Genomic DNA, 23,269 nt, shown 5'->3' on the forward strand with positions numbered 1-23,269 from the left:
AAATAAATAAATACAGGCATACCTCGGTTAACGTTACCTCTGATAACGAAGCTTCGATATAACGAAGTCGGCAATTTCAAGCCCCATTTAACATTAAAAAAAAATATTCCAGTTTAATCACCTGAAATCTAAACAAACTGAAGAAATTACGGAAACCTTTGGGGCTTCTCGTGGTTGGTTCGAGAAATTTAAAAAACGGGCCAGGATTCATAGTGTAAAATTAACAGGAGAAGCTGCAAAGTTTCCAGAAAAACTAAAGGAAATAATTGAACGTGAAATTTTTCCATTGGTGTTCAATGTTGACGAAAGTGGTTTGTTCTAGAAACGGCTACCAACAAAAAGCTTCATTTCTATTGAAGAAAAATCAGCTGCTGGGTTCAAGCAGCCAAAGACCATTTAACGTTACTCTTTGGATCAAATGCCTCTGGCGATTATAAATTAAAACTGTTATTAGTTTACCATTCAGAAAATCCGAGGGCATTAAAAGGTAACATAAAAATGAATTTACCTGTAATATGGAAAGCAAATCGAAAAGCGTGGGTTACCAAGGAGTTATTTACTGATTGGTTTGTTAACCACTTTTGTCCTGAAGTAAAACGGTATTGTCAAAAAAAAACAACTTTGAAGAAAAAGCTCTTTTGTTGTTAGACAATGCTCCGGGACATCCTACTGATCTTAACACGTTGGACACATGCATTCCTGTCAAAGTTGTGTTTCTTCCAGCAAACCCAACTTCCCTGATTCAACCATTGGATCAGGGAGTAATAGCATCATTTAAAGCTTTTCTATTTAAGAATACTTAAATAGAAAAGAAACCAGTTTCCCCAGCCCGAGTAAAAGGGTTAGGGTTGGCGTAAGGAAGGGCATCCGGCCGTAAAAAAATTTCATGCCAAAACACTACAAACGCTGACCTCATATATAAAAATTGGAAAAAGGCGAGGACAAAAAAAAAAGAAAACAGTTGGATCTGCGTCGAACATTAATCAGTTTAACTGAACTAGAGGATAAAGAGGAAATGACAGTTAAAACTTTTTGGAAAAACTACACCATTAAAAACGCAATTGAAAACATTGATAGTTCTTGGAAAGAAGTCACTAAGAAATGCTTAAATGGAGTTTGGCGCAAAATATCGCCAGAAGTTGTACTAGAAGAAGAAAATAACATCCAAGAAATTAGAAATGAAGTTATCCAGATGGCTCAATCAATAGGTTTCGAAAATGTCGATGAAGAGGATGTTAGAAATTTATTGAATGCAGAAGATGATGGTTTTTCAGTGGAAGATTTAGAAAACCTTGTTAGCAACGAAGACAAAGATAATGAAGATGAAGTTAAAGAAGTTCCTGCCGAAAAAGTGTTAACAACCAAAGATTTAAAAAGGTGCTTTAATGACATTGAAAACGTTTTAAATTTTTTTAGTGAAAATGATCCTGATTTAAGAAGAAGTGTTATTGTTAAGCGATCAGTGTTAAATGCAATAACTCCGTATAGGCAATTGTTAAATGAAAGAGAAAAAAAGCATAAACAATCAACTTTAGACTCGTATTTTAAAATGTGATTTCACTTTGTATGTAAGTTGACTGTTTATTTAATAAAACCTTTCTTTGTTCGAAAAAAAAGCTTTTCATGTTCTTTACGTAGGAACGTATCCCTATTCTGGCCATAGTATTTTTACCTCTGAAAACGAAGTTTCGCTTAACGAAGTAATTTCGTGGAACGCATTCTATTCGTTATTCGAGGTATGCCTGTAACTTTACAAAAAAGTCTTCAAAGAATAAATTATGTATAATTAATCATGTACAAAGGGTACTAGGAAAGTTTTGCAATACAGCTTTGTTTATTTAATTTTTTCAAAGTAATTTCCTCTACATTCAATACACCTCTCCATCCTCCGAAACCAATCTTTAAACCAGTTCTGCCAAGTTTCACTAGGGAGTAAAGCACACTAGTTGTCCCAAGCCCGTAGAAGGTCCTCATCACTGGAAAACCACCTCCCTTTTAGCTTCATTTTCACATGAGGGAACAGTGCAAAGTCGCAGGGAGCAAGGTCTGGACTGTAGGGAGGGTGCTCGAGAAGTTTCAGTCCTGTCGTGGTCAAATATTCGGTGCAGGCTTTGGCGCGGTGAGCTGCAGCATTATCGTGATGGAGGTACCAGGTGTCCATTCTTGACTTTGGCCGCAGGTTCTTCATAGATCCAATGACTTTAGGCAGGCATTGTTCAGTATACCACTTAGCTGTGACTGTCTTCTGCGTGTCCAAAATGACACGTTCCACAATTCCACTCGATTTGAAAAATACAGCTATCATTTTCTTCTTTACAGATCGGGATTTTCTGACAATTACGGGTGTGTCGTCATCATCAAAGACCCAAACTTTGTTTTGAGCCTTGGTCGGCAGATCGTAATAGTACAGCCAAGTCTCGTCACCTGTCACGATGTTGTTCACATACCGAGATTGTCCCTTATCAAACTTTTTTAACATCTCCCGGCACCAAGTCACACGTCGTGTCATCTGCTCTTCAGTCAGTTGATGCGGCACCCAGAGAGAACAAAGTTTCTTCACGTGCAAATGATCTTGCAGAATCGAACGAATTGCTGGTGCATTTAGGCCCAAAGTATCCTCTATCTGTTGGTAGGTCACTCGCCTGTTTTCGTCAAGCATTTTCCTCACAGCAGTAACGTTTTCCTCAGTAACTGACGTTCGTGGCCTTCCCGGGCTCTCAGAATCCTCCAGAGTGGAATTCCCCTTGGGAATTCTCTATACCACCTGAATATCGTTGTACGATGTGGACAATCATCATCTAGTGCAAGAGTCATTTCTTCTAAGCACTGGTCTATGGTTAAACCACGCACGAAATTATACCGCAAAACTGTCCTTATCTCATTTCGTGACCACGATGCCATCGCAAGCACTTTACACTCTCACTACTAATGAATAACTGAGCCCATCGACTTGGCGCGGCGGATACTATGCACGTATGAACATGTCTCAACATGCAGCAACAAGCAGCTCCCTGTGATTCATTGTTGCGTCATATTGCAAAACTTTCCTAGTACCCTTTGTATAATGGAGAGGAAAATGTGTAAATAGTCAACATTATTTTGAAAAATTGAGCCCGTTATTATCTATAAATATTATTTGTTTAAATAAAAATTCAGTCTTTGAACTTATGGCATCCTACCTTAATTAGAATCCCCCCCTCTAAAGTGTTACCAAGCCCTGTAGCCCATATATTCAGTGTCTTGTCATATATTGAGCGCCATTTTGGCAAGCTTACCAGCATATTGTTAATCTTTTGATCACTTCAAGAGCACTGGGGTTTTTTTTTTTTTCTTGTTTCTCCACAATTGCCTTATTTAGAGGAATTATATGCGCTTCTCTCTCTCTCTCTCTCTCTCTCTCTCTCTCTCTCTCTCTCTCTCTCCAGTTAAATGTTTGATAAATTATCAGTAAGATACCATGTGCCTTAAGGACGTGAAGTTTTTGCATTGGAGATGGGCTGTTCTCAAATCTCTTTTCTTCCTCTACTCTTTAATTCAACTCCTCCAGGCATAAGTTATTTTCCTGCTGTTATTTCCTATTTGTAAAAGCTTACATTTTGCAGTATTAAAATCATAGCTGCCATTTGTCCAGCCATTCATGAAACCTATCCAAATCATTCCTGAAAGAGTGCTGGTTATTGGTGCTTAACTGCCTCCATCTTGTCAATTCTACCAAGTTAAATGTCATCTCAGGAGTCTATGATGTAGGTTCTTTAAGTCAATAATATAGAGGATAGTAAGTCTGCTCAGTACACACTGTTCTGCTGACATGGGCTGTATACTGTGCCTGGTTCTAAAGAGTATGCTGATGATATGTTTTATCATGGAACAAGCTAGCTTCTTCACAAAAAGGCCACTAGCCGGGTGGGTAAAGTGCCTGCCTGGCAACCCAAAGGTCGCACGTTTGAATCCCACCTCGGGCTTGGATCAGAGTAGAAAATGCAAAAAAAAACTTTGGGAGGCGCATTATGGCCACAGAAGCCGATGTACCAACAACTAACAAAAAAAAAAAGGCCAATATAGAGGAACACCTTGCTGATAGTTTTGTTGATTTTAGTTGTGAAGGCTTGTCTTTGTTCTAGAAATCAATTATGAGTGTCCTTCACTAGAAGCTTTTTATTTCAGTGTCAGTGGAAATAGGGTTGCTGATTATGACTTCCCTCCTTTCTGACATAAGAACTGCTAAAACTACTTTGGTGTTATACAGGTGCTTATGCATGCACCTGTATAATACCAAATTGGTTTTCCATTTCAGAAAGATTTGTCCAGAAGATAGTTTCAAACATGTGGGTTTTGCATTAAAAAATGCCAAAGTTACACTGCTTGTGTTGTCATTCCATTTTTATGACATTGTAATAACAATTTTTGATGTGAAAACATCTTTGGTGGCACCTGTTACATTTTTGGACTGAAGCAAAACCAATCGGTAACAAAATTTTCAGACGGAAATGACAATGTCACTTCCTAAATGGCGCTAACAATGCTGACTTAGTCACTGATATTGATTCAACATCCATAACGTTAATTCAACAAACCAATTGGTGACGATAATTTCAGACAGAAATAATGCAAATGACGTAACTTCCTAAATGACACTAACGATGCTGAGTCAGTCACTAACATTGATTCGGTAGAGTAAGTAGCAGGCATGAGAATAAAATGCTACATCTTTCATACTAAGAGATGGAAATGCACTTCCTAAATGATGCCAACTCAGTCACTAATGTTGATTCGATAGAGTAAGTAGCAGGTAGTAATATTATGCAAGAATAAAAGCTTCAAAGCCACTGAAGAAGTCTCCCCATGTCAACAAAAGAATGAGTTCAAAAACATAGAGGACGAAAAAAAATGCAGAATTTAATAAAATCTGCTTCTTAAGATTTTAATAAACATCAACCTTCTATGCCGACTTCTCATCAAGAAGCTGGACCATCAGCATCATGAAATTACATTCAAGAACTTCCTGAAGATTTTGATCTAGAAAATTTGAGTTCAAATGAATTACCTGAAGATTTTTAGTTGATTTCTGAACCAGCTAGGCAGAGTAAACTGCAACAGTCTTCTTTGATTGCATCATCCAAAAAGAAACAAAATCATATTTCAGCTCAGCTGCCTGTTGTAGATCCTCCACAAGTTTCAACAGTAGTTGAGCACAAAATCATTTTCAAGAACATTGAATATGACCATAACTCCTATAAAGAATTTAAACGAAAATTTCTGAAAAATACATTGAGCTGTTTGTTGATATCTGTAATCGATTATGGTATGAAAAAAATGTAAAATTATGCACTCCAGAAAGTTATCCTTTACTTCTCTTAGAATTTCCAACTGCAGACGTAACTACTATGAAAGCCCAACCCTTTAATCTTGCCCGTCACCACCAAATACGGAACATGCAGAAAGGTCAGGGAATGACCACCGCACCGGAGCAATATGGCCTTAGTTGCTAATGCTCCTAAAAAACCAAATAACAAAAAAAATAACAACCCTTTAATCTTGTCCAAGCCAAGGATGTTTTCACATAAAATGAAACATTTTTTGTGCATACAGAGTACACATGCTACTTTTTTTTTTTTTTTTGTATCTTGGGTCCTCACATAGTTCATCCATTTCTTGTATGATGTGATTTCTTTCTGGCATGCTACTGAAAGAGAGACTGTGGGAAAGTAAATTGAGTTAGTGGGTGTGATCAAAGTTTCAGAAGTGGCATTGAAGAATTTACCAAAAGTTGATCTGAGGAAATGGCAGGAATGATAAGATAAGTGTGTTGCAATATGCAGAGAGTACTTCGAAAATGAACACCATTTGGATGATTGAATATTACAGATTTTCTCACAGTAAATTTATTCTTTGTTCTCTGAGATCATTTTCATTGCAAATGTCAAAAAGTAGTTCCAGCCTGGCTATTACAAAAAAACCCAGCTTTACTTGCAGGTATTTGCAGTTTATATTTCCTCAAAGTTGCTGGAGAAGCCTTCATCCTGCAGTGGATTGAAAATGGCTGATGACTCCTTCAAAATAAGCTCTGGCTTTCTATACAACTTAATCCCGAGGAGGAATCTAGTATCAAGCAGATTCCTCCAGGTATCAGCAGCCATGAAGAATGGAGTGTCCTGTTCACATATAGTTTGTGTAGCTGAAAGCATTGATCTCAGAGTGGCATTTCATCTTGTGGAACAAATCAAGTTATAAAGACATATCTGCAAAATGTGTGGGGTTAGTGATTTTCTGTTGCTACCACTGCATTAACTCCAGAGCCACATGGCACCTTGCTTTGTGCAGAATGATTTGCTGGTATTGCTCTTTCCAAGAGATGTCAAAAATATGACAATGCATTTTTGTTATATTTCTGGGTATAGATTCTTCTCCAAATAACACAGGATGATGCTGTTCCAATAATATGCATTAATTTGCAGTAATTTTACATTCCTTGGTTCTTTTCCCATTATGCTGAAATGACTTTACCCACCTGACAATATGCTGCTGCATGTGTCCATTTGCTTCTTGCAAACTATGGAAACTTTGCATTTTGCTCCATGCAATACAGTTTTATTCAAGAGCACTGATTTTGCTTCATAAACATAGCCCAGAGTATCTGCAGCTGCATGTATTCTTTCCACCAGCAAAACAGCTTTCTCTTTTGCATATATCTTATGAAACTACTGCTGCTATATGTCCTCTCTTTTATATGTAGCCATGCCGCATAATTTGCTGTAAATGCAAATAACTTTCAGTGAAAGGTGCTATAGATATAAATTTAACGTTCTTTATTCTATGGCATTATTTAATTTGTTAAAAAAAAATATTGAAAGTGATCACCACATGATTCCAGCATAACTGGGCATGACAAAGCATCTTTGAAGAGACTCCCTGCAGCCAGTTAAAACGTTCTCCTGAACATATTAACAAGCTTCCATATTATGACATCAGATACCTACAAAAGTCTTTCTACAAAAGCTTTAAACAATGTTTTGAGACAGTTCCACCATACACAGAATAAATAATGGTCATGTAGTTTTTCGTCTCTAACATTCTTGTTTTACATGAAGTTATTTGCAATTTTATGAGTTCTCATTTAAAATGATGACCCTCATGTTATTTATGTGACAACTGGTTTAATGTTTCTAAACATTAGAAATTTAAGTGTTATTTGAATAATAATTTTAATATTAATAATAATTTTAATCTGTAAAAGACTTTCAGTTTAATTTATTTAAATTGATTTTAGATGGGTAGTGGATATGGAAGGAGCAGCAGGAACATTATATGAAGGAGAAAAATTTCAGTTGCTCTTCAAATTTACTCCAAAATATCCATTTGATTCTCCAGAAGTAAGTATATTATTCTTATTAAATTTTGAAATCATTTTGTTGCTTTGGTAATTGAGCTATATGGAAATGTAGTTTTCCATAAAGAGCTAAAAGGAAAGGAAGGAAACCAACAAACAACTGATTTAGTATACACAAAATCAGTAGAATTGAGTACACTATTTGCTTTATTTTTGGACTCTTGAAAAATTTTATCCATTTTTTAAAACTGTTTTCCCTTTACAAATTATGATAAAGCTTTAGCAGAGATATAAGATATTTCTTCTGCCATTTGCTTTAGTTTTTGCCTGTACTCTGCTGCTCAGTATGTTTTAATACCCCCACAAGTGTGTTCTTTTTCCCATTATCATATTATGGTAATTGACTTTGCATTTGGTATGCATGCAAAAATACCTAATATGCAATGCCTTAAAAAAGATTAAATACCTTAATATTTAATTTTTTTTTTTTTTTTTTTAATTAATTTCCTCATGTCGGTGGAACTGCAATCAAGATTTTCTCATCACATTCATATAAAAAAGTTAAATTGCATATCCACAATCTCAGTTATTAAGTGAGTCTGGTTATCTCGATTTTTCAGAATGCTAGTTTATTTCATATCCTCCTGATCATTATGCCATTCAATGGTTTCAGGTCATTATGCTAATTGATAATACATATACTAATTGATTTAGCTTTCTTTTTTTTTTTATATAGCTTTAAATTACTCCGAAATTATATATTAAAATATTGACGTGAAGCATTATGGAACAATTATCTTTTATTGCTTAATCCACTTTATTTCATCTTGCCATCTTGCTCTTATTTACTTTTATAACACGATTTCTTTCCTTATTTTTTTATTTTATCTTATTTTTATTTTAATTGTTGTCATTTTCAGAGCATTATCTAAAGTTGACAGCATCACTAACAGGTTGTCAGATTTCAAAGTGGGGGAATATAGAGTATTATTATTTATGTGGCAACTAAAAATATTACTTGCACACTAACTGACTTCAGTATTTACAGGATATTTGATTACAAAAGGGCCATGTGGATTAACTCCAAAGTTGAGGGACTGCAAGGCTTTTGCGGATAGGAATTTTTATCAGCATAACTTTGTAAGTTGTAGGAATCTGTTTTGTAGAGGCGAATACATTTGGACAAGGGTGTCGCTAAGATAATGCAAGAGTTGCACACAAGTGCCCTCCTTGAGAATACTCATGTGCAATCTCTAATTACCTTATGCTCTGGAAGGATTGTGCAATTTGGCCCCGGAAGGATTGTGCAAGGCTCAAGGGGTAGACTTTTTTTCAGCTTGGTCTGTACTTGTTAACAGGAGAGACTGCTTCTACAGGGATGGGATACACTTCAATAGAAAGGGTGCAAGAATGTTTGCTGATGCTATCGAGGCAGTGTTAGATGGGTCGGAAAACTGCTAGATTGGGGGGATACAAGGACTAATAGATTAACAGTAGCCACTGGCAGAGATGAAAGTGATTCTTGCACTGCTTCTATTGGAATGAGCCGCAGCCTGGAAAATAACATGCAGGATATTTCAGAGACTGCTGGGAATCATTGGGGTACAAGTAAACACATGGGTTGTGTTAGGGTAGCTAAGAATAGAAATAGGTGCATGTATACTTGCGTGTACACCAATGCTAGGAGTTTAGTAAATAAATTTGATGAATTTGAGGTATTGCTCAAAACATCAAAGGCAGATATTGTTGGGATTTCAGAGACGTGGTGTCACACAGATATAAGGAATGCAGAACTGGAATTTGGGGAGTACAATGTCTACAGAAAGGATAGACAGGGTAGGAAGGGAGAAGGGGTTATGCTATTAGTTAAGAAATACATAAAATCCAAGGAAGTGAAACCAGTCGACATCGATGGACAGGGCAGTGTCGAGTCAGTTTGGTGTGACATAAGCATAGGGAAATCAAAATTGAGAGTAGGAGTTTGCTATAGGCCTAATGACTCTGATGAGTATAATAAGATATTGTACAGGGAAATAGAGTGGGCCAGTAAATCAGAGAGTCTTATAATGGGGGATTTTAATTTCCCAGATATTGACTGGAATTTGGGGGCTGGTCAATCACACACTAGCAAGGCTTTTGTGGATTTATTGGATGATTGTTTTCTACATCAGCATGTTCGGGAGGCAACTAGAGGGAGTAATACTCTGGATTTGATTATCAGTAGTGATTCTTCATGCATTAAGAATCTGCAGGTAAATGAACCACTAGGTGGCAGTGATCACAGTGTGCTGAAGTGGGATTTACAGAGGTAACTACCATTAGGGGTAAAGGGAAGGGTTATGCTTTCATAAAGGCGACTACGATGGACTGAGACAGTATTTAAATTCTATACAGTGGGACCAACTGATGATGTTACCAACAGCAAATTCAAAATGGGAAGCATTCAAAGAACTTATCTTGGAAGCTACTAGGCTTTACATACCAAGAAATATTGTTCAAGGTTTAGGCCTAAGTGGATGTCAGATGAACTAATGAGACATATGGCAGAGAAGAAAAATGCATGGGATACGTACAGATTAACACGTGACACAAAGCTTATGATAGATACAAGTTGATCTGTAACCAAGTTAAAAAGGAGGTTAAGCAGGCGAAGGCAGATTACGAGAAATCTTTGGCAAGGGATGGAAAGAAAAACAGCAAAGAGTTCTTTACTTATGTAAACTCTAGAAGGAAGGGGATGAATCAGATTGGTCCACTTGATATTGATGGGTCAACTGTTGATGATCCTGCTCAGGTAGCTAACAAACTGAATGAATATTTTGCATCAACATTCACACATGAGGAGTTATTCAGCGAGGGGAATGCCAGAGGTGGATTCATCTCTGGCAGTAAGCTAGAGAATCTTGTAATAACTGAGAGTAAAGCGGAAGAGAAATTGTTGAAGATAAATACAAGAAGGGCACCTGGGGTGGATGGGATCTATCCAGTTATATTAAAGGAGACAGCAAAGGAAGTAAGCAAACCCTTAGCCATAATTATGGGAGCTTCCTTGGACTCAGGGGAAGTACCCATGGACTGGAGATGGGCAAATGTGACCCCAATTCACAAAGGAGGATCAAAGGCTGACACAAGTAATTATATACCTGTTAGTTTAACTTCTGTTCCTGGAACATTAATGGAGGCACTGGTTAAAGAAGCACTGCAGGATCATCTAGACAAGACTTCAGTTATAGCTCAGACACAGCATGGTTTTGTTAAGGGGAAGTCTTGCCTGACCAATTTGATTGAATACTATGATGGAGTCACAAAAGAACTGGATGCAGGGAATAACTTTGATATTATATACTTGGATCTTAGAAAGGCTTTTGATACTGTTGCATATGGAAGACTGCTGCAAAAATTGGAGCAGTGTGGCATTGGAGGCAAATTGCTGCTATGGATAAAGGGGTGGTTGAGGGGGAGAAGACAGAGAGTGATAATCAATGGACACTGTTCATCGTGGACTAATGTTATTAGTAGAGTCCCTCAGGGTTCAGTATTGGGTCCATTATTGTTTTCTGTATTTATAAATGATATTGATGATGGTATATCAAGCTTAATGTCCAAATTTGCAGACGATACGAAGGTTGGCAGGGTTGTCAAGGACACTACTGACACTATGCTACTGAAACAGGATCTGAAAAGGTTGAGCAGATGGGCTGAGAGGTGGCAAATGAAGTTTAACATTGACAAATGTAAAGTACTACATATGGGAAACAGCAACCCCAGAGCAATGTATCAACTCTGTGGTACTACACTGACAGTGGTAGAGAATGAAAGGGACCTGGGGGTGGTTGTGCAGGCAGATATGAAGTTTTCTGAGCAGTGCAGATGGGTTGCAAGAGTAGTTCATGGTGTGTTGTCGATGATATATAGGAATTTTTTTAGTAGGGATAAGGAGGTGATTATTCCCTTGTATAAGGCAATGGTCAGACCACACCTAGAGTACTGTACACAGGTCTGGAGGCCTCATTTCAAGAAGGATGTAGAGATGCTGGAATGAGTACAGAGAAGGGCAACAAGATTAGTGAATGGAACAAAGGGGTGCTCTTACGAAGAAAGGCTTAAGTTTTGGAAATTACAGTTTCTGGAGACTAGGCACCGCCGAGGTGATCTGATAGAGGTGTATAAAGCCTTGAATGGTTTGAGCATGCTCAATGCTGATGGGATTCTTCCTCTTGCTCAGAATAATCACCTGAGAGGGCATAAATTCAAATTGAGGAAAGACAGATGTAGGATAGACGTGAGGAAATTTGCCTTTAGCCAGCGGGTGGTTGGTTGGTGGAATAGACTTCCATCCCTTGTCGTGGAAGTTGATAGCCTAAATAAGTTTAAGGCTCAGCTGGACAGGTATTTCGAACGAACAGAGGGGTGAAGTGAAAGTGGTTATTTTTTATTTATTTATTTATTTTTTTTTTTATTTTTTATTTTTTTTTTGGCTGATGCTGCATAAGCTTGCTTTCTTGCATCAAATGCCTGTACTAATGCTAATGCTATGCACGAAAAGAGACAATAAAATAGGTGCCGACAAACCACCAACAGTCAAAGGCTTCTATTGGAACGTGTAACAGCCTGGAAAGCAAGGCGTTGAGGATTTCAGGCCTTACTGTGAAACAAGTAATATATGTGTTAGGGTAACTAAGATTAAGAACATGTGCATATATATTTGCATGCACATGTTTTCATAAATATATTTACAATGCTCGGAGCAGTGTAAATAAATTTGATGAATTTAAAGTACTGATTAAGTCATCAAATGCAGACATTGTAGGAATAGTGGAGACATGGTGTCACTCAGATGTATGCAATGTTGAATTTGAATATGGAGAGTACAATGTATACAGGAAGGACAGGAGAGGTGTAGGTGTTATGCTCTTGGTTAAGAAGCACATTAAATATAAAGTAATTCATCCACTTTACATGGTGACCAGTGCAATGTCGATTCAGTTGGGTGTGATAAAAGTACTGGAAAAAAAAAAAAAAAAAATAGAGAGTAGAGATGTGTTATAAGTCCTAATGACTATGATGATTATACCAAACATTTATACAGAGAAATAGTGGACCAGTAAATCAGAATGTCTTATAATGGGGGATTTTAACTTTCCAGATGTTGATTTGAATTTGTGTGCTGGTCACACACACACTAGAAAGGCTTGTGGATTTATTGGATGATTGATTTTTGCAGCAGTATGTTACAGAATCAAGAAGAGAGTAATACTCTTGATTTGATTATCAGCAGTGATTATTAATGTATTAAGACTGCAGATAAAAGAACCACTGGGTGGCAATGATCAGTTATTGATATGGGATTTAGTTAAAAGGTGTAGCTACCATCAAGGGTGAAGAGAATTTAGCTCAGAGAGGTTTTAAATTATATACAGCATCTTTAAATCAGTGCATAGAATTGGCTAATGGTGTTACACTCAGCAAGTTCTAAATGGGAAGCATTCAAAGCAATAATCATAGAAACTATTAGGCTTTTCATACAAACTGAGAAATACTGCTTAAGGCTTATTCCTAAATAGATGCCAGATGAACTAATGAGACTTGTGGCAGAGAAGAAAAATGTCGGATGCATATAAATTATTAGGTTATACAGAAGCCTATGGTAGATATAAACTAGTCTGTAACCAAGTCACAAAGGAGGTTAGGCAAGTTAAGGCAGATTATGAGAAATTGTTGGCAAAGGATGCAAAGAAAAACAGGTGCCTCCGTAGCCAGGTGGAAAGGAGCAGCAGTGCATAGCACACGCTTCTTGATTAAACCGGGGTTCGAGCCCGTCACCACCAAATACGGAGGATGCGGAATGGTCAGGGAATGACCACCGCATATCCCTGGAGCAATATGGCCTTAGTTGCTAATGCTCCTAAAAATACCAAATAACAAGCAAAGAAAAACAGTACAGTCTTTTTTATTTATATCAACTCTTGAAGGAATGGGATGAATCATTGGGCCACTTGAAGTCAGTAGGTTAACTGTTGATGACTGCTCTAGTTGCTGACAGACGGAATGGATATTTTGCATCTACATTCACACACACACACACACACATGAGGAATTCTTTAGGAGAGGGGATGTGAGAAGTTTATCAAACTGTAATGGGGAGCAAAATGACTTTGTGATGACCAGAAGGCAAGTGGAAGAGAAATTGTTGAAGCTGAACATAAAAAAGTGCCTGGGGTGGTGGAATTTATCCAATTATATTAAGGGAGGCAGCAGAGTAGGTAAGCAAACACTTGGCTATAATTATGAGAGTATCCTTGGATTCTGGGGCGATCCCTATGGACTGGAGATGTGCGAATGTATCCTCAATTCATAAACGGGTGACATGAGTGATTATAGACCTGTTAGCTTAATGTGTGTTCCTGGGAAAATAATGCAATTATACTGCAGTCACATCATGGATTTGTTAAGGGGTGGTCTTGTCTAACCAATCTGATGGTTGAATCTGATGATGCAGTGACCAAAGGTGCCTCCGTAGCCAGGTGGGAAGGAGCAGCAGTGCGTAGCACACGCTTCTTGATTAGACCGGGGTTCAAGCCCGTCACCACCAAATACAGATAGGTCAGGGAATGATCAGCGCATATTCCCGGAGCAATATGGCCTTAGTTGCTAATGCTCATAAAAACCAAATAACAAAACAAACAAACAAGCAGTGACCAAAATGCAAAAAATAATTTTAATATCATATACTTTGATTTCAGGAAGGCTTTTGATACACAAACTGGAGGATTTTGGCATTAATGGCAATTTACTGCATTATATAAAGGTATGGTTATGTGGAAGAATTCAGAAAGTGGTTATCAGTGTGCATTGCTCATGTGGACTAATGTTATTAGTTGAGTCCCCCAGGGTTCAGTGCTGCAATCGTTATTGTTTTCAATATTTATGAATGATATTGATGAAGGTATGTCAGGCTTAATGTTTAAGTTTGCAGATGATATATAAAGTTTGCCAGGGTGGTTAATGACAGTAATTAGGGTAAACTGCTGCAACAAGATCTAGGAAAATTGGGGCAATGTGCTGAGAAATGGCAATTGAAGTTTCACATTGACAAATGCAAGGTACTGCATATGGGTAGCTGTAATCCCAGTGTAACTTATCAAGGTATTGGAAAAGAAAAAGATCTGGGGGCTAATTGTGCAGTCAGATATGACATTCTCTGGGCAGTGCAGACATGCTGCCAGGACAGCTCATGGGGTTTTGCCAATGATATTCCAAAACTTTGCTAGTGTGAGGAGCTGATTATCCCTTTGTACAAGACCATAATTAGGCTGCACCTTGAATACTGTTATAGGTCTGGAGGTCTCACTTTAAGAAGCATGTAGATCTGCTGGAATGGGTGCAGAGAAGGGCAACCAGATAGGTGAAGCGAACAAAAGAGTTTTCTTACCTAGAAAGGCTTCAGTTCTTCAAAATGCAGCTTCTGGAGACCGGACTCCTGTAGGGAGACCTGATTGAGGTGTTTAAAGGCTTGAATGGGTTGGGTAAGCTGAATGTTAATGGTATTCTACCACTTGCTCAAACTACACACCTGAGGGGCCATAAATTCATGTTGAGGAAGGATGGTTGCTGGATAGATTGTGGTTTGCCTTCAGCCAGCGGGTGGTTGATTGTTGGAGCATCCTTCTATCTGTTTGTGGGTGGAAGTGGATGGTTCGAATAATTTAGAAAGAACTAAACAAATTTTTGGATGTATGGATGGGTGAAATTGAAATGTGCAGGTCTTTTTTTTGTTTTTTTGGCTGATGCTATATAAGCATGCTTCCTTGCATTATTTGCCAATGCTAGTACTACCTCAATGAAACCAGTTTTTAAGTAGCTATAAGAGAGAGAGAGAGATATCAAGGTTGTAAAAAGCAATAAAATAGATAAGTTAATTTTCCTATATAGCATTTCTATTAATAAAATCAAATGAATTTGAGCATATGAAGTCAACTAATGCTGATATAGTTGGGTTGACTGAGACATGATCCATCATGCCATACAGCTTTTTTTTTTTTTTTTTTTTTCCCATTTGTAAACTGACTTGGGTTGGTTAATTTTTCCACTTACTTGGAAACATATGTCGTTCCTAAAAAGATTGATTCATTAAATTCTCACTATTAATTTGTCCATCGAATTCTGCATTTAGTGGCACAGCTAGGTCAGCGTTTCCCAAACTTTTTTAGTCACAGAACACTTCATCTCACAACATATTCACAGAACACTTATGAAACATAAGTTTAGTGGGAGCCAAAGAACTGTTTGCTAATATTTCATTACATACGACACGCTGTGCATCAGGAGCATCTTTATTTCCAACACATCTAAAGCCCAAATTCAAATCACTGTCATTATACTTTCATTTTGGTCTTTTATTAGTTGGTTCTTGTTTTTTCACTTCAGATTTTTGGGGAACAAAAGGCTGCAATTGTTCATTCTCACTTTGTAGTGTGACAATATTGTGTTCGTTTTCATCGACCACAGTTGCACTACTAAAAGTACTTTGCTTCTCTTTTTAAAGTTCCTTTTTTCCATGGTTACATATTTTAATAATAATATTTCGAAATACTAATAATTATCTAAGAAAAATTTATACAAGGAAGTGAGTTTAGTTATGATATCAGTTCGCTTCCTCCTCTCCTTCAGCCCATGTACTCCAGGCTAAATCGCATACAAATGGCATACTAGATCACCACATTTACTTTTTTGTAGGCCTATACTTCTCTATGCAAAGCTTACCAAAATAAAGTGTTCCGTGGTCTATTTGATTATTAGTCTATGCCAGTATATTAATAACTGAAAAAAAAAAAAAAAAGTTAAATATTATAATAATACCAAAGTGGTGTACGCTACAAATATGCACAATTTATTTATTTTATTATTATTTTTAATTATTAATTACGATTTTTCATGGAACACAATTTGAGAAACTCTGTGCTAGATAATCCTCTTCATGTAGCAATAGTAATTTTTTTTTTATTGGTGCTTTTAAAATCTTGTGAATGGTTGCTCTTGATCTCAGTCTAAGTGATAGCACCTGAATTGACATTCTAGGATTTGTTTTAAAAGGTTCTTTTATAGTATGCAAAAATTAGGGGCAAAAACCATATGTTTGCTTTGATGAACTTTATGACAGATCTGATTGAATGCCTTAGTAATGTAAAGTGCAATTGTGATTAAGCTTTGATTCCAAGATATTACCAGTGATGTCCCACTGACTGAAACAGTATTGATGATGAGCTCATTGAGATAGAAAGATTCAAGGTAGTTTGTGATTAATGGGTTTTCTATTACTTTGGGAAGGGTTGAGGTAAATGCTGTAAGATAATACCTGGAAGGAAGGGATTTTTCATCTTTCTAAGGAAATAATTTACTTTAGTGGAATAAAAGTGTAAAAAGGTGATGCAAAGCAGGAGTTAATTCTGGAGCACAGGTTTTGCAAACTTGTTTAGCAATGCCATAAGAACCTGGAGATGTGACTTCTTGACTATTTCAGAGATTTTGAATCATAACCACATATTTGTGAAGTTAATTAGGAAACTTTTGGGAGGTTAGTTATTTTTGTGGAAAAGTTTGTTCCGTTATTTAACTGTTCATGATCTATTGAAGTAGAATTGGGAATGGGAGACATCTTTGTCCCTTAACATAACATAGCCTTGGCAGTGCTTCTCAAATATGATGCTCAGATGAACTTTGTTTACTAATTTTCTATGATTGCCTCGTTGTCAACAACTAGACAATCACAGAAAATTAATCAAATCTTTCATATGTATTTTAAAATAAAAATTCAGTTTTAATTGATACAAGGTGTGGCTATAAAATAGCGAGACTGCCCGTGCAGTCACTACATACCAAGTGCCTCCTGTGAAACCGTTCCCTAGTTGTCTGCCAAGTCACATTCCAGCACGTTCATTTGGTTTGCAGTGAGACAGATTTTCGTTACCCTTTGTTTTTGCAATGTACCGGAAAAATGACAGACAAGAGAATCAAACAATATATCAACCTCAAATTTTTAACAAAACTAAAGAAAACACTAACTGAAAGTAATGAGTTGCTATGTCAAGTTTATGGGGAAGATACTATGTTAAGAGCTCACATGTTTGAATGGCATAAAAGATTTTTTAGAAGGAAGAGAGAATGTGGAAGACTATGAATGACCAGGGAAACTAATGAAAATGTGGATTGGGTGAGTGATTGATTGATTAGAAGTAAGCATTGTTTAAGTATTAGAATGGCTGCATCAGAATTAAATATGGACAAAGAAACGGACAAATTTTAACTGAAACTTTAGGCATGAGAAAAGTGTGTGCTAAGATAGTGCCAAAACTTTTTTGTATGAAGATCAAAGAATGAGAAGATACCAAGTTTGTACATCTGCAATAGTCTGTGGTGGAGAATTAAAATTGCAGATCTGTCAATCCCCATAATTCCAGAGATGTTCTATGGGATTCATATTGAACAAATTTGGCAACCAAGAAAGCACCTGGAAGTCACTTTCGTTTTCAGCCACAATGGATAGGTAGTTTTTACCATTCAAAAGGTTTTTGAAAAAAATTGAAGGAGATCCAGTACTGTAATTATATCACAAGTAATTACAGTACTTTACGGGTACTGTAATTACTTGTGATGAAAGTTGGCTTTTCCAGTACAGCCTAGAAACTAAAAGGCAGCCAGTGCAATAGAGGACAAAACAATCCTCCAGACCAAAAAAAGCAAGAATGTCAAAATCAAAAAGAAAACCATGCTTCTTGTTTTCTTTGATATTATTAAAGGAATTATTATGGCTGAATGTGTCCCACCAATTAGACTGTCAATCAAACTTATTATTGCCTTGAAGTTCTGACAAGGCTGCATGAAAAATTTGGAGGAAGAGACCTGAATTGTGGAAGGATGGTTGGATGCTTGTATCAATCAAGACAATGCTCCAGTACAAAGTGTGTTCTCTGTTTGCCTGTTTCTGGACACACACACACACACACACACACACACACACACACACACACACACACACACACACACACACGTGCGCGCACGTGCACCCTACTTGCTAGATCTAACCCCTTGTGATATTTTTTTCCCTCTTCCCTAAACTTGAAAAGTGTACTTAATGGAACCCATTTTTAGTCTATTGATGACATTCAGAAAAAATGACTGAAGTATTAAAAGAGCTTACAGAAGATGACCACCAGAAATGTTTCTGTGCTTTTAAAGAAACATATGGAAGTGTGCAAGCCCAGGGCAATTATTTTAAAGGGGAATAACTTGTAAGGTCGGAAATTTTCATTATATTTATTTAGCCACACCTCATATGTTAAAAGCCGCGACTAAACTGCATGGCTAAAAGTATTCTGACACTCCTTCACAAATATTGTAGAGGACTGTTCCCCCCTCTCCCCATATGCATATCAGCTGCAGACATACTAGTTTAAATCTTATAGGCATTGCCTGTGCAGCAATGCATTAGAAATCAATATAGGTTTTAGATAGCTAGAAGAAAACCTGGATGACAATGGCAGAGATGGATAGATGAAATTCACGAGTTTGTAGGTAGTAAATGGATCGCCATTGAACAAAACAGAAGGAACTGGAAAGTTGCTGGAGAGGCCTTCATCCTGCAGTGGATTGAAAATGGCTGGTGATGATGATAGGTTTTAGATTGCAACTTACACACTTTGTGGGATGGTGGAGCTAAATTCTGCATTAGTAACATCTCTCTCTCTCTCTCTGGTCTGTCTCTCTGTCTAGTCTGGTTTGTTGGTCTGTCTGTCTGTGGTCTGTCATATTAAACAATATTGTTTAAATATATAAAGAGTATTAAACAATATTTAAATATAAAACTTATAGTAGTAATAGAGGCATGTGAGGCAACAAAGCAAGCATATGAGCTTATGTAGCATCAGCCAAAAAAAAAAAAAAAAAAAAAAAAGTCACACAACCATTCCCTCTAAAAGTTTGTCCAGTTCCTTCTTGAATTTATTTAAGCTATCAACTTCCACAACGACAAATGGAAGTTTGTTCCAGCAATTCACCACCTGCTGGCTAAAGGCAAATTTCCACATGTCTATTCTACAAATGTCTTTCCTCAATTTGAATTTATGTCCCCTTAGGTTCGTAATCTGAGCAAGTGGAAAAATCCCATCAGAATTCAGCATGCTCAACCCTTGAGCATGCTGAAAATCCTCTTTTTAATGTCTCAGCACATTCAACAATCATGTTGTAGGTTCTGGTCAATTTCCTAATGCTATTTTAGTTTTGTTATAATGACCTTGAAGGATAAACAGATTCTCTATAATGACCCAAAAATTTCCACCACTCTATCTTGTTATCTACTATTTTTATTATAATATTTGCATTTCAAAATTAAAAAAAAAAACAAAAAAAAACACTAATTTATCGAAGCTAATGAAAAGCTTGCAGGCTCACCTGGTACTCAAGGTGTGGCCTGACCATTGCCTTTTATACAAAGGGATAATCACCTCCTTTTCCCTACTAGCAAAATTCTGTATATCATTGACAAGACTCCATAACCTGCTCTGGCAGCCTGTCTGCATTGCTCAGAAAACTTCATATCTGACTGCAGAATTACTCCCATATCTTTTTTATTTTCTACTACTCTAAGTGTAGTACCACACAGTTGGTACGTTTCTCTGGGGTCCTATATGCAATACTTTGCATTTGTCAATGTTAAACTTCATTTGCCACTTCTCAGCCCCTCTGCCCAACTTTTCTCGATCCTTTTGCAGTAACACGCTGCCATTACTGTCATTAACAACCCTGTCAACCTTAGTATCTTCTGAAAACTTGGATATTGTTTTGAAAGCATATTTTATAACAAATTCAGTAGCATTTAAAATTTTAGTAACCACACATTCAGAAATAAGGTGCAGTAGATATAACTTATTGTTAATTTTAATGTATTGATATACTGATTTTTCCTTTAATGTTTAACTTTATTATGTGTACGTTAATACAAAAATTTAGTTTTAATAATCCAAAATGTTCATTAATATGAAAATTTAGTTTTAGTAATCTGATTTCAAATTACATTACAGTTGAATAAGATTACTAATTTTAAAACTTTTTTTTTTTATGAGATAAGCTGACTACTTTAAACAAATAACTTAATCATGATATGAGATCTTATTGTAAACAGATTATGATAAGCCCATTTTCATTGTGCTCTTATATTTTATTTTTAAATTTGATTTTTCTCTCTCTCCCTCCCTTCTCTCCCCATCCAAAGTGTTATGCAAACTTGCCACCTTTCAGTAAATTCTTTCATGGCATTCTGTAATATAAAGGACTTTATATCCTTCTCTGTAGAAAGACCATGAATCTTTAAACAATGATGTATGTTTTCTGATAAATACATATTCATCGTGTGACTTGCTGTTGCGATTAAAGTAGCTGTTTGTTGTTGTTTGTTTGGTTTTTAGGAGCATTAGCAACTAAGGCCATATTGCTCCGGGGATATGGGCGGTCATTCCCTGACCTTTCGCATCCTCCGTATTTGGTGGTCACGGGCTCGAACCCCGGTCTAATCAAGAAGCGTGTGCTACACACTGCTGCTCCTCCCCACCTGGCTACGGAGGAATTAAAGTAGCAGTGAGTCGTTTATGTTTATGATAACGGAACAAGGGAAGCTTAATTCTGCCATATGTAGTAAATAAAACATAAATAATGGGGGGAAATTGATTTTCTGTATAGAATTGGTTCTAATATAATGTTCAAACAGCATTTTGTAGTTTGGTTATCTTTATCAAACTGCTTGAAATGAAAGTGCTTCACCTGCATAAAGTTTTGAATCTATCTATTACTAATAGAGGCTAAAATCTACCATTTCATGGATCTCTTCCTTTTTTAGGTGATTATAATATTGCTTTTATGCCATTACAAAAAATAACAGATGACCAAGCTGACAAACTGATTTGTAGATAATTAGTATTAAGTAGAAGAAGTGCATTTATTTCAAGTATTTTGATAGCTGGTTCTTTTACAATTGAAGTATTTTAAGAATCATCTTCATATTATCACTTTGTTGTCATATTTGTTTATAAATAATATAACGCTTGCATTTAAAGCAGGAAGTTTAATTTTAATATTCATATCTATCAGTCCATTATTTTTTTTATTTTATTTTTTTATTGGTAATTGCAATAGAGATTTTAAAATTCTTAACAATGATACGACATGTTTATTTTGCTTCGTTGTTATTTCTGAAATGCTGGAAAACTATTGTAATATTTTACAAGTAATGGATTTAAGTAATGAATAATCATAATGAAACAGATTTAGAAAACTGACCCTTACTCAATTTTCTAAATCTGCTGTAATTTAATAAACAGAACCAGTGCTTGGGTCATTTTTCATGACAAGGAAGGTGATAATTTTATATCAGTGAGCATTGTGATCTTTTTGCATCAATAAACTGAGATCCCTCATGGTCCTTCTGTCAGTGGCTGTTAAATTGTGGTGGCTCAACACTGGTAATGGAGTTAAACCTTAGTTAGTATTTTAAATGCCACATTGCTGCTGATTGTTCAATGGTACTGGGGAAAAAAAAAAATAATAATAATAATAATTTCTTAGTCTTCCAGATGCTGTTTATTTAGGTGCCAGCACATGATTTTTAGTGCATAGTACTTTAAAGATGAGTTAATATTAGATATTTTTAACAATCACTTAAACAACTGTTTCAATAAATTTCTTCCTGTTATTTTGCTTATGAGAGAATTTTTCTTTAGGTTACATTTATTGGGCCTAATATCCCTGTTCATCCTCATGTATATAGTAATGGTCATATCTGCCTATCCATTTTAACAGAAGACTGGTCACCTGCCTTGTCTGTCCAATCTGTATGCCTAAGTATTGTTTCTATGCTCTCTAGCTGTAAAGAAAAGGCATGTATATGTATTTTTTATTTTATTTTAATGAGATAAGTATGTTTATTTAAGATAAACATATTTATCTTAAATATGTATATACAAATACAAATTTTGTTCCTAGTACAGCTTATTGCTAGAGGGGATAGGATACATTAAGCAAATATTTATTGATTATGAAAGCTCAGCATGTATAAGGGGTGAACAAAAAGTTTGGAGTTTGAACTAATATTTGTGAAATGATAAAACTGTATACACTGATTATAAAGCTTCTTCAGCTTTTGAAGCATACATTCTGAGAGGCTTCTTTTGGAATTGCTAGTTCCTATGTTGCATTCTGAATAATTTTCTCAGTTGTTGCAAATCAGTGATCTTTCAACTGTGGGAGTGGTTTTAAGCTTAGAAACAAAAGACATCATAAGGAGCTAAATCTAGCAAGTGTGGCTGATGAGGATCTACAGTGATGGAGTATTTCACAAGAAATCCTTCAGTGGAACCTGCCAAGTGTGCCAGGGACATTGTCGAGGTTCAAGTGCCAATTCCTTGAAACAGATCTTTCCTGCAGTTTTCTCAGAAGCTTCATGCAATAGAACTATTTTGTAATAATGTCATTTCCTGTTACAGCAAACTTAAGGGTCAACAAATCATTTTATTGTACCCAAAGTTTGTTCTATTGAATATTTGCTGAAAATTATTTCAAAAGAATCATTATTTTATAAATAAATTCTGCCACAGTCCTGTAATATATATATATATATAAGTATTCATTTCTGCTTTTTTTTTACTTAAATATTGGTCTTTAAAATCAATAAATAAAATAGATGAGTATATATATTATAAAAATATTTTTAGCAGAGAATACCATAAGTAATATAATTTATAAGTGATAACATACATTGAGAAGTATGGTAGAGCAGATACAACTTATTGTAACTTTTTGCATATTAATATGTCAGTTTTGTTTTCAATGTAACTTTTTTTTATTCACATTTAATTATCTCAACTTTACCCAATTTGAAAACGTAGATACCAAAGG

The 23,269-nt window shown here is 36.1% G+C and overlaps 1 protein-coding gene across 1 annotated transcript in view; it reads left to right on the forward strand.

Annotated features, from left to right (window-relative positions):
• Positions 1–23,269, forward strand: part of LOC150087580 (ubiquitin-conjugating enzyme E2 W) — a 120,451-nt gene that overhangs the window by 43,246 nt on the left and 53,936 nt on the right. Inside the window, exons 3-4 of the mRNA XM_090372145.1 lie at positions 7,268–7,370; positions 22,096–22,251. Coding sequence (XP_090228271.1) covers positions 7,268–7,370; positions 22,096–22,251 — 259 coding nt within the window. The remainder of the gene's footprint in view (positions 1–7,267; positions 7,371–22,095; positions 22,252–23,269) is intronic.

The sequence above is a fragment of the Mastigoproctus giganteus genome, chromosome 4 (genome assembly GCF_048544385.1).
Source record: "Mastigoproctus giganteus isolate SK-2022 chromosome 4, ASM4854438v1, whole genome shotgun sequence".
NCBI lineage: Eukaryota > Metazoa > Arthropoda > Arachnida > Uropygi > Thelyphonidae > Mastigoproctus > Mastigoproctus giganteus.